The sequence below is a fragment of the Pristiophorus japonicus genome, chromosome 1, assembly GCF_044704955.1.
Source record: "Pristiophorus japonicus isolate sPriJap1 chromosome 1, sPriJap1.hap1, whole genome shotgun sequence".
Lineage (NCBI taxonomy): Eukaryota > Metazoa > Chordata > Chondrichthyes > Pristiophoridae > Pristiophorus > Pristiophorus japonicus.
Window position 1 is genome coordinate 542,644,679 of NC_091977.1, and position 14,574 is coordinate 542,659,252.

The 14,574-nt window shown below is 46.9% G+C and overlaps 1 protein-coding gene across 1 annotated transcript in view; it reads left to right on the forward strand.

The window, feature by feature from the left end:
- Positions 1-7,802, forward strand: part of ankrd29 (ankyrin repeat domain 29) — a 1,085,233-nt gene extending 1,077,431 nt beyond the window's left edge. Inside the window, exons 8-10 of the mRNA XM_070889282.1 lie at positions 4,644-4,739; positions 6,964-7,062; positions 7,620-7,802. Coding sequence (XP_070745383.1) covers positions 4,644-4,739; positions 6,964-7,062; positions 7,620-7,802 — 378 coding nt within the window. The remainder of the gene's footprint in view (positions 1-4,643; positions 4,740-6,963; positions 7,063-7,619) is intronic.
- Positions 7,803-14,574: the final 6,772 nt, after the last annotated feature.

Consider the following 14,574-nt stretch of genomic DNA (forward strand, 5'->3'; position numbering starts at 1 on the left):
AAAAAAAAAGGCAGTTTTACCGGGTGGGAAGTGGGAGATCATGTGATGAAATCTCCAGGAATACGTCCAACCACAGTTGGTGACCCTAAAAGGGTGCACATGCCCCAAACATAGCAAACGGTTATCTGTCGTACAATATATTATTACAGTGACAAGGCACCAGGTTCCGATGCTATACCTGCTGAGATATATAAAACTGGAGAACACCAACTAGCTGTCTCTGACTGAGCTCCACCAGCTGATGTGGTGACAAGAAATCATCCCGCAAGAGTATACAGATTCATCCATTAACGTCTTTTCAGACACATGGGCAATAGATACGTGTGTGACAATCGTAGAGACATTTCCCTACTTGTCAACACAATGAAAATCCTTGCTAGGAATGATCCTAAATCGTTACATTGAGCATACAGCTGAGATAACCTTGCCAGATAGCCAGTGTGGATTCAGAAAAGTCAGAGATACTACTGATAAGGTCTTTATTACCAGGAAATGTGTTGAGAACAAATTGTGGACTTTCACTGTGTCTTTATTAGCACGAATCAGTGACCCCATCTCTCATGTCTGGAAGGAGGAGAGCATGCCAGGGGATCTAAGAGACGCCGTAATCGTGACCATCTTCAAGAACGGTGACCAGTCCGACTGCGGTAATTAAAGAGAAGTTTCCCTGCTGTCTGCCGCAGGGAAAAGCATCGCAAGAATCCTCCTCATCTCCTCCCAATTGCTGAAGAGCTCCGCCCAGAGTCGCAATGTGGATTCCGTCCACTAAGGGGCACAACGAACACGATCTTCACCGTGCGACAAATCCAAGAAAAATGTAGGGAGCAGCATCAACCTCTGTTGATGGCTTTCTTTAACCTCACAAAGGCCTTCAACTCTGTCAACCGTGAGGGATTATGGAGCGTCCTTCTCAAATTTGTCTGTCCTCAAAAATTCGTCACCATTCTCCGCCTGCTTCATGATGACAAGCAAGCCGTGATTCTCACCAATGGATCCATCACAGACCCAATACAAGTGCAGACCTGGGTCAAGCACGGCTGTGTCTTCGCACCAACACTCTCAATCTTCCTCGCTGCAATGCTTTATCTCACCTTTAACAAGCTTCCGGCTGGAGTGGAATTAATCTACAGGACAAGTGGGAAACTGTTCAACCTCCGTCCCCTCCAGTCGAGATCCAAAGTTGTTCCAACCTCTGTCATTAAATTACAGTATGCAGACGGCACTTGCGTTTGTGCACGAGAGTATAGTCCTTACATTAAACATCCATAAGGCAAAGGTTCTCTACCAACCTGCCCCACCACAAAGTACTGCTCCCTGATTATCAAGATCCATGATTATCAAGACCTTGGTTAATGTGGACTTCCCATACCTTGGGAGCCTATTCTAGCAAGAACAGACATCGACGACGAAGTCCAACACCACCTTCAGTGTGCCAGTGCAGCCTTTGGCCTGAGGAAAAGAGTGTTCGAAGACCAGGATCTCAAATCTGGCACCAAGCTCATAGTCTATAGAGCAGTAGTGATACCCGCCCTCCTATATGCTTCAGAGACATGGACAGTGGTACCCCAAAGTATTGGAGAAATACTACTATTGGCAGGATAGGCGCACCAACGTCAACGTTCTCTCAGGCCAACATCCCCAGAATCGAGGCATTGACCATGCCCGATCAGCTCCGATGAACAGGCTACATTGTCCGCATGCCCAATTCAAGACACCTGAAACAAGCACTCTACTCAGAGCCACATCACGGCAAGTGAGTCCCAGGAGGGCAGAGAAAACGCTTCAAGGACACCCTCAAAGCCTCCTTGAAAAAATGCAACATCCTCACCGACTCTTGGGAATCCCTGGCCTAAGACCGCTCAAAGTGGAGGAGAAGCATCCGAGAAGGCACCAAACACTTCAAGTCTCTTTGTCAGGAGCGAGTCTCTTTGTCAGGAGCATGTGGAAGCCAAGCACAAACAGTGGAAGGAGCGTTCAACAAATCAAACACCCCACCCACCTGTCCCCTCAACCACCGTCTGCCCCACCTGTGACAGAGACTGTAGATCCTGCAATGGTCTGATCGATCACCTAAGAACTCATTTTAGTGTGGAAGCAAGTCATCCTCAACTCCGGGGGACTGCCTAAGAAGATTGATCTCACAAAGGCCTTTGAGACAGTCAGCAGAGAGGGCTTCTGCAAACTACTGGCCAAAGTTGATTGTCCCGAAAAGTTTATCCAGATGATCTGCCAGTTCCGTGACGTCCTGAGTCATAGAAGACGGTTAAGTTTCCAACCCTTTCCCTGCCTCCAATGGAGTCAAACAGGGTTGTGTTCCAGCTCTCATCTTGTTTTGTACCTTGTTTGCTTCTATGCTTACTTAAGCCTGCTGGAACTTGAATAAAGGAGTGTATATTTCCTTCAGGACGGATGGAAATTGTACAATCTCTGCCATCTGCAGTCCAAAACTAAAACCTCTTGAGAACTTGTTCGGGAGCTCTTGTTTGCTGATGACAGTGCCCTTGTTGCCCACACAGAAGAGGACATGGACCATTTTTCAGATGCTTGTTAGAAATTCCGCCTATCAGTCTGACGAAAATGGAACTTATATAGCAGTCTGTCCTTGGAAAGCCTTATGTGCCACCTACTATCACCATCGAAGGGCACAGTCTGTAATGGATATGTTCATCTACCTAAGAAGCACCCTGTCACATGTGCTCCTAGATGATGAAGTGAATCATAGTTTGTTTAAAGCCAGTCGTGTTTTTGGAAGACTCCATGTGAGGTTATATGATAAAAGGGTCATTAAACTGCCAACAAAACTTAAGATCTACTAGACAATAGTTATAACATCCTTATTGTATGTGTGCGATAGCTGGACCACTTACAGTCGTCACATCAGAAAACTCAATCACTTCCACCCAGGATGCCTCAGAAAGATCATGAAAAGTTGCTGGTGGCTCCGACACTGAAGTCCTCAGAAGAGCAGATATGCGAGGCGGAGCTTCAGTGATAGCAATGACGCAGCAAAGGTGGGCTGGTTAAAGGATTTGATAGGGTAGGTAATGAGAAACTATTCCCTCTGGTGGGGGGGGAGTCGAGAACAAGGGGGCAGAACCTTAAAATTAGAACTAGGCCATTCAGGGGTGATGTCGGGAAGCACTTCTTCACACAAAGGATAGTGGGAATCTGGAACTCTCTCCCCAAAAAGCTGTTGCGGCTGGGGGTCAGCTAATAATTTCAAAAACTGAGATTGATGATTTTTGTTGGGTAAGGGTATTGAGAGTTAGGGAACCAAGGCGGGTAGATGGTGTTAAGATACAGGTCTGCCATCATCTAATTGAATGGCAGAACAGGCTCGAGGGGCTGAATGGCTGACTCTTGTTCGTATGTCACTTTTTCCATATGTCTGATACTAGACTACCCAAGAACACTCTTGTGGTGGTCAGTTCAAAAGATATAAGGATTGTCTAATGACCAATCTAAAATAGCGTGGCATTTCAACTGATACATGGGAGCACAATGCTTGTGACAGGAAAATATGGCAAAAATGATTCACGATGGCACATCAAAGTATTCAGCTTGCCGGAGAAAAAAGAGCCTGAAGGAAATCAAGGAAAGCTCAGCCATAAGGTCAATCTGACATCCAATGTCCTATATGTTGGAAAACATTCCTAGCCAAAGACCGGACTTTAGTCATGCAAGAACCCACAGCTTGTTGTAATTTGAGAATCAATGAGCCCAAATTTGGCCTTCTGTTTAAAACCGCGCATCTCTGAGCCCCCCGCCGACAAAACTTGCTGCGATCAGGGCCACAAGTCGGGCCGTCTGTGGAGCTGGCATGGCGTGTACTGAAGAGAGGGGGGCGGAGCTAGGTCCCAGCGCTGAAAACAGTGCCGGAACCTCTGCACATGCGTGCTAGAGTCTGCGCACATGTGCAGTAGTTCCTGGCAAGCCCTTTCGGCAAACGCGCGCTGCAGGCTGTGTGGGAGGGATCGAAGCACACCGTCCCTAGCCCTGGCCGAATGAGTTCCCTCATCGGCGGCCCGCTGCGTTCCCTAAGGTAGGACTTCTATCTTTTATTTGTTATTTACTGATTGATTTTGGTGTTTTAGGTGCAGGGTTCCTTCTATTTTTTTATTTGTTATTTATTGATTGCTTATTACTTTGGTCTTGGTGCTTTAGGTGCAGGGTTGCTTTTATCTTATTTGTTAATTAATTGCTTATTACTTTTTGTACTTTGTTTGGTGCCTGGTGGTGCTTGAAATGTACTTGTGCCGATTCCTTAACTGTAAGTAAGGTCTTTCTGTGCAGACAAAAGTGGACACATACACTGCCCTAAGTTAGTTTAGTACAACTTTTTTCTGGCCAAATTGACATAAATGGTGTAAGTGGCTGGGAACACCCCATTTTGAAAAAAAGAATGACCTAACAAAAAACCTAACTAACTCACTTACACCGGTGCAAATTAAATGGCCATATTTGCAACTTTTAAGATACACCAGAAAAATCAAGTTACACAAAAAAAAACGGTGCAACTGATGGGAAAATCTGGGCCCATAGACTGTCATCATCGATATCCACAATCCATCATCATTATATCATTACTTTCATAAGTTAACAAACCAGAATCCCCATGTTAATTTATAATATTCTTTCCACAGGATGGTTCAACACCTTTATTCAAAGCTGCATACAAAGGCTTCACTGAAGTTGTTCGGGAGTTACTGACATTTTCTCCTTCACTGGGAATTCTCAAGGTAAAAACTCATTTATTATTATTATTATTATTATTATTATTATAATATCAATGTGCATGTGAGAAACAATCCCATCTAGTATATAAGAAGATAATAATTTGGGAATTCGAAATGGCCATTTAGCTTATTCAATTCACTTTGTTCCTTCACCCAATCTAACTATTTTCCTTTCCCAAATCCATTTCCATTACTCCCCATTGAATTGCAAAATGTTTCAATTCTTTTTGGAGCATTTTACCAGAGTTACTGTTAACTGTACTCTATGGAAATCTTTTTTCAGAATTGATTCATCGATTTTTTTCCGTTCATTGTTGGGATGTGAGTGACACTGGCAAGGCCGGCATTTATTGTCCATCCCTAATTGCCCTGAGAAAGTAGTGGTGGGCCGCCTTCTTGAACCAGTGCAGAGCAGTGGTTTTGATGCAACTGAGTAGATTACTAGGCCACTTCAAAGGGCAGTTAAAAGTCAGCCATGCTGGTGTGGGACTGGAGTCACAAATAGGTCCGACCAGGTAAGGACATTAGTGAACCAGTTGGGTTTTTGTGACAATCTTTTACAGATACCAGTTGTTTAAAAATTCAGTTTGAGTACTCACACTGCCATGGTGGGATTTGAGCTCATGTTCACTGGATCATTGGTCCAGTAACATAACCACGAAAGAAAGACTTGCATTTGTATCGTGCTTTTCACCACCACCAGACTTCCCAAGGCGCTTTAAAGCCTATGAAGTACTTTTTGAAGCGTCAACATCATCATCATAGGCAGTCCCTCGGAATCGAGGAAGACTTGCTTCCACTCTAAAAGTGAGTTCTCAGGTGACTGAACAGCCCAATACGGGAATTACAGTCTCTGTCACAGGTGGGACAGACAGTGGTTGAGGGAAGGGGTGGGGAGTCTGGTTTGCCGCACGCTCCTTCCGCTGCCTGCGCTTGCTTTCTGCATGCTCTCGGCGACGAGACTCGAGGTGCTCAGCGCCCTCCCAGATGCTCTTCCTCCATTTAGGGCGGTCTTTGGCCAGGGATTCCCAGGTGTCGGTGGGGATGTTGCATTTTATCAAGGAGGCTTTGAGGGTGTCCTTGAAATGTTTCCTTTGCCCACCTTGGGCTTGCCTGCCGTGTAAGAGTTCCGAGTAGAGCGCTTGCTTTGGGAGTCGTGTGTCAGGCATGCGAATGATGTAGCCCGCCCAGCAGAGCTGGTCGAGTGTGGTCAGTGCTTCGATGCTGGGGATGTTGGCCTGATCGAGGATGCTAACGTTGGTGCATCTATCCTCCCAGTGGATTTGCAGGATCTTGCGGAGCCATCGTTGATGGTATTTCTCCAGCGATTTGAAGTGTCTACTGTATATGGTCCACGTCTCTGAGCCATACAGGAGGGCGGGTATCACCATAGTCACTGTTGCAGTGTAGGAAATTATACTACCATTGTCAACGTAGTCATTTCTGGTCCGGTCTTTCCTGCTTGTGGAGACGGAAAAACTACTTGAGTGGTCTGGATGGGTGGAATCAAGGTGGTAGATCCAATGTTTGTGCTGCCAAGGGCAGCCACTTGCTTTGGCTGCCTGCTGCTCTGTGCTGTCGGAAGCTCCCAGGAAATCTGTTTTCCAAATAAGGTATTTTTATAGCTTTTCATCTGATGTTTGGTTTAGTCTAACAGCACCATCAAAAGCAACCACGTAACATAAAAGGAGGTTTAGTGAACTAATCCCAGAACCATCTCCAGCTGCTTTTGGCCCTGATGGGGCAATTTTAATAGTTGGAAAATTGTGGGCAGCATGTGCCTGACTTTCTCATTTGAACTGGCAGTAGGATGAGATTCCATACTGATAATATGGGCTTGTAAAAAGACTCGTTATAGATCAGCATCCTATCGCCTCATTCAAACTATTCAACATTGTTTAAAATAAGCAGATGTACTGAATGTTTTGTACTATTTTCAAATGTTTTATTTTATTTTAATCCCATTTAAAATGTATTTCTAAGTAATTTTCCCCCTTCTTTGAACTCCTTCCTGTGTGCTATGTCCCATTTCCTCAGTCAAGAAGAGAAGCAGGTAACAAGCTACTGCTTTTTAGCACTGGTGATGATTTTAACCCTACCTGAAACAGTTGAACAGTTAAAATGTATGTAGCAATGGTGCATTAGGTCGTATATGATTTAATTGATGCAGTGCAGGTTGTCTTGAACACTGGAGAGACTATTAATCACTTTTTGTTTGCACTAACAGAATGGAACAACAGCTCTCCACGCTGCAGTTTTAGGAGGCAGTGCAAGAATAGTGGCCCTTCTCATTGATTTTGGAGCAGATCCAAGTCTTAGGAATACAGTAAGCCTATTATTTTTTCCTGATGTTTGTAAAGCCCAGGGCCTAGAAATTCAACTGTGCAACACTCGTTTTTCAGGCGCTAACTGGCCTACTAAGGTGCCAATATGGCAGGGTTGGAAGTGCGGCGCCCGCCATATTGGTGAAGGTGATCACGCTGCCATCAGGAGCGCACGTTGGTAACATTTAAAAGGGGGAATCATTTATTCAAATTAGGGTCCTGTGCTTCTTGCAAGACCTGCTATAGATATTTGATCGCACTGTTCTTCGCTGCCTCAGAAATAGTTTGGTTGCAGTCATGGGTGGTCTCATAAGGCTGCCTTAGGGGCTGGAGGATAAAGAGGAGCAGCAAGGAAGACACCACAGAGCAGGAACAGCTGTCACAAGAGAAGGAGCAGAAGGGCACTGCGTAGGAGGCCATACACAGCGGGTATTCAGGGAGCACTTCTCCTACAATAACTTTACTCAGAAGCAATGCTTCACCAAGCAGCTTGTCACCGAACGATGGCACCTGCTGCTGCCACAGAACCACATGGACAGCATTGTCTGTGTCTGTCAAGATCACCATGGCCCTCAACCGTTACACTACAGGCTCCTTTCAGACGGCAACAGGTGATATCTCCCAGCTTGCAGTACACCAGTGTATCAGAGAGGTCACTGAGGTTGTCTCCTCGAGGTGGAACACCTACATCACCTTCTCTATTGTTGCGTTTAGAATAACTCCACAAGACTGTATATCTTAAGCTCAAACTGTTGTGACCTTGGTCTCTTTATTGTAACTCCAGAGTGAGGAGGCAGCATGGTAAACTGCCTTTTATACCTGCTTGCCCAGAGTGTGCAGGTGACCCTTGGGCCTCTCAAGTGCGCCCCCTGGTGGCAAATCTTACACATTGGTGATGTTTACATACATAACGTCATTCCCCCCCAAAGTCTTATGTACAAGTTATTTACAAGTTGAGGTGATCCGGGGCTCTGCGTTCCCGGGTTGATCGCCTGAGTTGAAGTCCTGGCCTGGGTGAGTCAGTCGGATCATTGCTGCACTGCGGTGTGGCTGGTCTGATCGGACTGTCGGGCATGGTGGGTTCATCCTCATGGTTGACCGCGAGGTCGGTTGCTGGTTGGGTGTGTGTGGGTGGATCAATGATGGTAATGTCCTCTTCAAACTGTTCTTGGTTGACAGTGAACCGCAGTTTGGTCTGATCCAAGTGCTTTCTTGTCTGTTCACAAGTTTGACAACAAACACTCTATTCCCCTCCTTGGCTAACACAGTGCCAGTAACCCATTTGGGACCATGACAATATTTAAGAACAAACACAGGATCATTAACCTCAATGTCGCGTGACACAGCCGCGCGATCGTGGTACATGTTATGCCGGTGACACCGGGTTTCTACTTGATCATTAAGATCCGGGTGGACTAAGGAGAGCCTGGTTTTGAGTGCTCTCTTCATTAGCAATTTTGCAGGGGGATCTCCGGTAAGCGAGTGGGGTCGCTTGCAGTAGCTGAGCAGAATCCGAGATAACCGGGTCTGCAGGGAACCATCCGTCACGCGTTTCAAGCTCTGCTTGATGGTTTGGACTGCCCGTTCCGCTTGACCATTGGATGCGGGCATAAACGGAGCAGACCTGACATGCTTGATGCCATTGCGGGTCATGAACTCGTTGAATTCCGAGCTGGTGAAGCATGGTCCATTGTCACTAACAAGGACATCGGGCAAACCATGGGTGGCGAACATGGCCCGGAGGCTTTCAATGGTGGTGGTGGACGTACATGACAGCATTATTATACATTCAGTCCATTTAAAGTAAGCGTCCAGTGCTACTAGGAACATCTTTCCTAGAACAGGGCCAGCGAAATCTATGTAGACTCCTGACCACGGTTTGGAGGGCCATGACCAGACTCAATGGGGCCTCCCTTGGTGCATTGCTCAACTGTGAGCAAGTGTTGCACTGGTGTACGCATGACTCCAACTCTGAGTCAATGCCGGGCCACCAAACGTGCGACATGGCGATAGCCTTCATCATGATTATGCCTGGGTGGGTACTGTGAAGGCCATGGATAAACGTTTCCCTGCCTTTTTTTGGCAAAATTACACGATTCCCCCATAGGAGACAGTCCGAATGGATGGACATTTCATCTTTGTGTAGGTGGAACGGCTTAATTTTGTCTTGCATTTCCCCTGGGACTGCCGACCAGCTTCCATTGAGGATGCAGCTTTTTACGAGTGATAGCACCGGGTCCTGGCTAGTCCAGGTCCTGATCTGGTGTGCCGTGACGGGTGACCCCTCACTCTCAAAAGCATCCAAGGAGCAAGTCTGCAGGTTGCGCCATTTCCACCCCGGTGGTGGGCAATGGTAGTCGACTGAGGGCATCAGCACAGTGTTCAGTGCCTGGTCTGTGGCGGATTACATAGTCATACGCAGATTACGTTAGTGCCCATCTTTGGATGCAGGATGAAGCATTGGTGTTCATAACTTTGCTTTCTGAGAACAACAAAATGAATGGCTTGTGGTCGGTTTTGAGCTCGAACAGAGCCCAAATAGGTATTGGTGCATTTTCTTAACCCCGTATACGCATGCTAATGCTTCTTTCTCAACCATACTGTCGGCTCTTTCAGCCTTCGATAAGCTTCTGGACACATATGCAATCTGTTGCAGTTTGCCTGACCCATTGGCTTGATGTAACACACAACCCACCCAGTACGAAGATGCATCACAAGCTAGTACTAATTGTTTACACGGGTCATACAATACAAGTAACTTGTTAGAACATAGCAGGTTTCTGGCCTTATTAAAGGCTGTCTCTTGAGCTTTACCCCAAACCCAGTCATCACCTTTGCGTAGAAATAAATGCAATGGTTCCAGCAAAGTGCTCAACCCCGGTAGAAAGTTACCAAAATAGTTGAGGAGTCCCAGGAATGAACGCAGCTGTCACATTCTGTGGTCTGGATGCATTCTTGATGGCCTCCGTTTTGGAGTCCGTGGGTCTGATGCCGTCCGCCGCAATCTTTCTCCCCCGAAATTCGACCTCTGGCGCCAGGAAAATACACTTGGAGCGTTTCAGCCTGAGTCCCACTCTGTCCAGTCGCTTGAGAACCTCTTCCAGGTTGTGCAAGTGTTCGGTGATGTTGCGGCCAGTGATCAAGATATCGTCTTGGAACACCACGATGCACGTAACCGATTTCAGCAGATTCTCCATGTTCCTCTGGAAGATGGCCGCCACCGAACGAATCCCAAAGGGGCATCTGTGGTATATGAACAGTCCTCTGTGCGTGTTGATGCACGGCAATTTTTTCGAAGGTTCAGCCAGCTCCTGTGTCATGTAAGCAGAGGTTAGACCCAGCTTGGTGAACAACTTCCCCCCTGCTAGCGTTGCAAACAGGTCATCCGCTTTTAGGTAGAGGTACTGGTCCTGTAACGAGACTTGGTTGATCGTTACCTTGTAGTCCCCGCAGATTCTGACCGTGACATCGCTTTTCAACACCGGAACAATTGGACTGGCCCACTCGTTGAACTCGACTGACGATATGATTCCCTCTCGTTGATGTCTGTCCAGCTCGATCTCGACATTCTCTCGCATCATGTATGGAATCGCTCGGGCCTCGTGATGAACGGGTCATGCATCAGGGACTAGGTGGATCTGCACTTTGGCGCCTGTGAAGTTGCCGATGCATGGTTCGAATAACGACGGGAATTTATTTAGCACTTGGGCGCACGAGGCGTCATCCTCCAAAGACAGTGCTTTGATGTCGTCCCAGTTCCATCGGATCTTTCCTAGCCAGCTTCTGCCGAACAGTGTTGGGCCATCGCCTGGTACAATCCATAGTGGTAAATCATGCACAGATCCATCGTACGATACCTTCATTGCCGCACTGCCAATGACTGATATGAGCTCTTTTGTGTTAAGTGTGCAGCTTGGTGTGGATCGGACTTAGTTTTGGCCTTTGTGCCATGTTGCCCCAGTTTCTCAAAAGCCTTCTGGCTCATAATTGACTGACTCGCCCCCGTGTCCAATTGCATGGAAACTGGAATGCCGTTTAATTTGACTTTTAACATTATCGGAGGGCTTTTGGTGGTGAAGGTGAGTACCCCATACACTTCCTCTTCAGCCTCGGTCAGTTGCCTCTTTTACTCGTTCAGCGTGATCCGCGCTAGATCGGTCATCTTCTGCCGACTCTGCCACGTGGTGAGTCGCAACATGTTTGCACATTCGCTGGAGGTGCCCCATTGTTCCACACGTAGTGGTTGATTCGACATTGATGGGCTCGATGCTTACCCCCGCAGCACATTCACACCCCACAGCAGACGCCGAGTCATCCTAGGTCTGGCCTCTGCGGGTGTGTAGGCCCTGCCATGTACAGTTCTGCCTGCTGAAGGCGTTATTTTATGCACAGTACTTGCCGGTGAGTTCCGATGCTGCAATGATATCTGTACAGTGTTATAGTTCGTGGACATAAAAGTCTGAGCTATCATGATGGTCTTGCTCAGATCTAGGGATTCGGCAGACTGCAGTTTGCGAAGAATGACCTCGTGGCCGATTCCAAGCATGGAAAAGTCCCGCAACACTTCCCCCAAAAGTCCAGCAAATAGGCACGGTCCCGCAAGGTGTCTTAGGTCGGCGACATAGCTCGCCACATCCTGGCCCTTGGAGCGGTGGTGCGTATAAAAGCGATACCTGGCCATCAAGATGCTCTCCTTCGGCTTGAGGTGTTCCCGAACCAGCATACACAAATCTTCATATGTCTTGTCCGTTGGTTTCGTCGGTGCTAGCAGATTTTTGATGAGGCCATATATCGTGGACCCGCAAACGGTGAGGAGAATCGCCCTGCGCTTGATCACGGTTTCTTCCTTTTCCAGCTCGTTGGCCACGACGTACTGATCAAGAAGCTCAACGAATGCATCCCAATCATCACCCTCAACAAATCTCTCAAGAATACCAACTGAAGCCATAACTGCGTGAAAGTTTGTGATCTGTTACTCGTCGCCAATTGTTATGTTTAGATTAACTCCACAAGACTGTATATCTTAAGCTCGAATTGTTGTGACCTTGGTCTCTTTATTGTTACTCCAGAGTGAGGAGGCAGCCTGGTAGACTGCCTTTTATACCTGCTTGTCCAGGGTATGCAGGTGACCCATGGGTCTCCCACAGGTGCACCCCCTGGTGGCAAGTCTTACACATTGGTGATGTTTACATGCATAAAATCTATGGACAAGGCGAAGCAGGATGAGACAGCACAATATTTCATCCACATGGTAAGCTTTCCCTGGGTGCAAGAAGCCATAGACTGCAGACACATTGCCTTGTGTGCTCCGTCACCAGCCTGGCGAAAGGGAATCCACTTCCTCAATGTACCACTGATTTACGACCATAGGTAGTGCGTCACGCAAGTCTGGGCCGGCTTTCCTGGCAGCAGTCTAGACTCTTTCAATCTGCACCAGTTCTCTGTGCTGCCTTTATTGCAACCAGGCCACCAAGTTACAAGATGGCTGTTGGGCAGCAATGGCTCTCCCCTTCAGACCTGGTTTATAATTCCCGTTAGGGATCTGCACACAGCAGGCCTATAACAAGAGCCATGCTGCCACACGAAACATCATCAAGCAAACAATTGGCGTGCCCGAATCATGTTTCTGTTGCCTGGACCATTCCGGGGCAGCTTTGCAGTACACCCCGAAGCATTTAGTATCACCTGGGCAGTAGCAAGTGCCGGATGAGGAGTAAGAAGAAGAGGAATTGCAGGAAGAGGGGGAGGAGAGGTATCGACCACCAGTGCCACCACCTACCAGAGCTCTGAGACAAGCTCACCGAGGCCACTAATTCAGTTCCTTATTAATGCAGCATTATGTCAATATATTTATGTTTGCTGGCTACTTTAAAATAGATAGGAATAGTTCAGTAGAAATGCTTCACATTCTGAAATAAGCACTTTGCTAATTTTGTTTTCAAAAGGGAATTGGATATATACTTGTAGGGGGAAAGTTCGCAGGGCTATGGGGAAAGCAGGGGAGTGGGACTAATTGGATCGCTCTTTCAAAGAGCCAGCACAGGCATGACGGGCCGAATGGCCTCCTTCTGCATGCCACGTGGCAGATGAGACTGCATGATCTGAGAATCTGCTTACCATGTGGGTGAAGGAAAAAGCGATGAAGAGATATGAGAACGGGGGCGGGGGGGGGGGGGGTGTACATGTGATCAGAACTTTTTGGTCGCATGGAGAGCAAACACCGGCACGGACTCACCTGTTCCTATGTTGTAACTACCAGTGCTGGCTTCTGTGTATAATCTGTCTGGAGTATAAATAAAACGGAAGGTGGCTCAACCGTGGCTAACAAGGGAAATTAAGGATAGAGTTAAATCCAAGCAAGAGGCATATACATTGGCCAGAAAAAGGAGCAAACCTGAGGACTGGGAGAATTTTATAATTCAGCAGAGGAGGACAAAGGGTTTAATTAGGAAGAGGAAAATAGAGTATGAGAGGAAGCTTGCTGGGAACATAAAAACTGACTGCAAAAGCTTCTATAGATATGTGAAGAGAAAAAGATTAGTGAAGACAAACGTAGGTCCCTTGCAGTCAGATTCAGGTGAATTTATAATGGGGAACAAAGAGATGGCGGGCCAGTTGAACAAATACTTTGGTTCTGTCTTCACAAAGGAAGACACAAATAATCCTCCGGAAATACTAGGGGACCGAGGGTCTAGTGGGAAAGAGGAACTGAAGGAAATCCTTATTAGACAGGAAATTGTCGGGAAATTGATGAGATTGAAGGCGGATAAATGCCCGGGCCTGATAGTCTCCATCCCAGAGTACTTAAGGAAGTGGCTCTAGAAATAGTGGATGCATTGGTGATCATTTTCCAACAGTCTACTCTGGATCAGTTCCTATGCACTGGAGGGTAGCTAATGGAACACCACCTTTATAAAAAGGAGGGAGAGAAAACGGGTAGAAACATAGAAACATAGAAAATAGGTGCAGGAGTAGGCCATTCGGCCATTCGAGCCTGCACCGCCATTCAATGAGCTCATGGCTGAACATGCAACTTCAGTACCCCATTCCTGCTTTCTCGCCATACCCCTTGATACCCCTAGTAGTAAGGACTACATCTAACTCCTTTTTGAATATATTGAGTGAATTGGCCTCAACAACTTTCTGTGGTAGAGAATTCCACAGGTTCACCACTCTCTGGATGAAGAAGTTTCTCCTCATCTCGGTCCTAAATGCCTTACCCATTATCCTTAGACTGTGACCCCTGGTTCTGGACTTCCCCAACATTGGGAACATTCTTCCTGCATCTTACCTGTCTAAACCCGTCAGAATTTTAAATGTTTCTATGAGATTCCCTCTCATTTTTCTCAACTCCAGTTAATACAAGCCCAGTTGATCCAGTCTTTCTTGATATGTCAGTCCCGCCATCCCGGGAATCAGTCTGGTGAACCTTCGCTGCATTCCCTCAATAGCAAGAATGTCCTTCCTCAAGTTAGGAGACCAGAACTGTACACAATACTCCAGGTGTGGCCTCA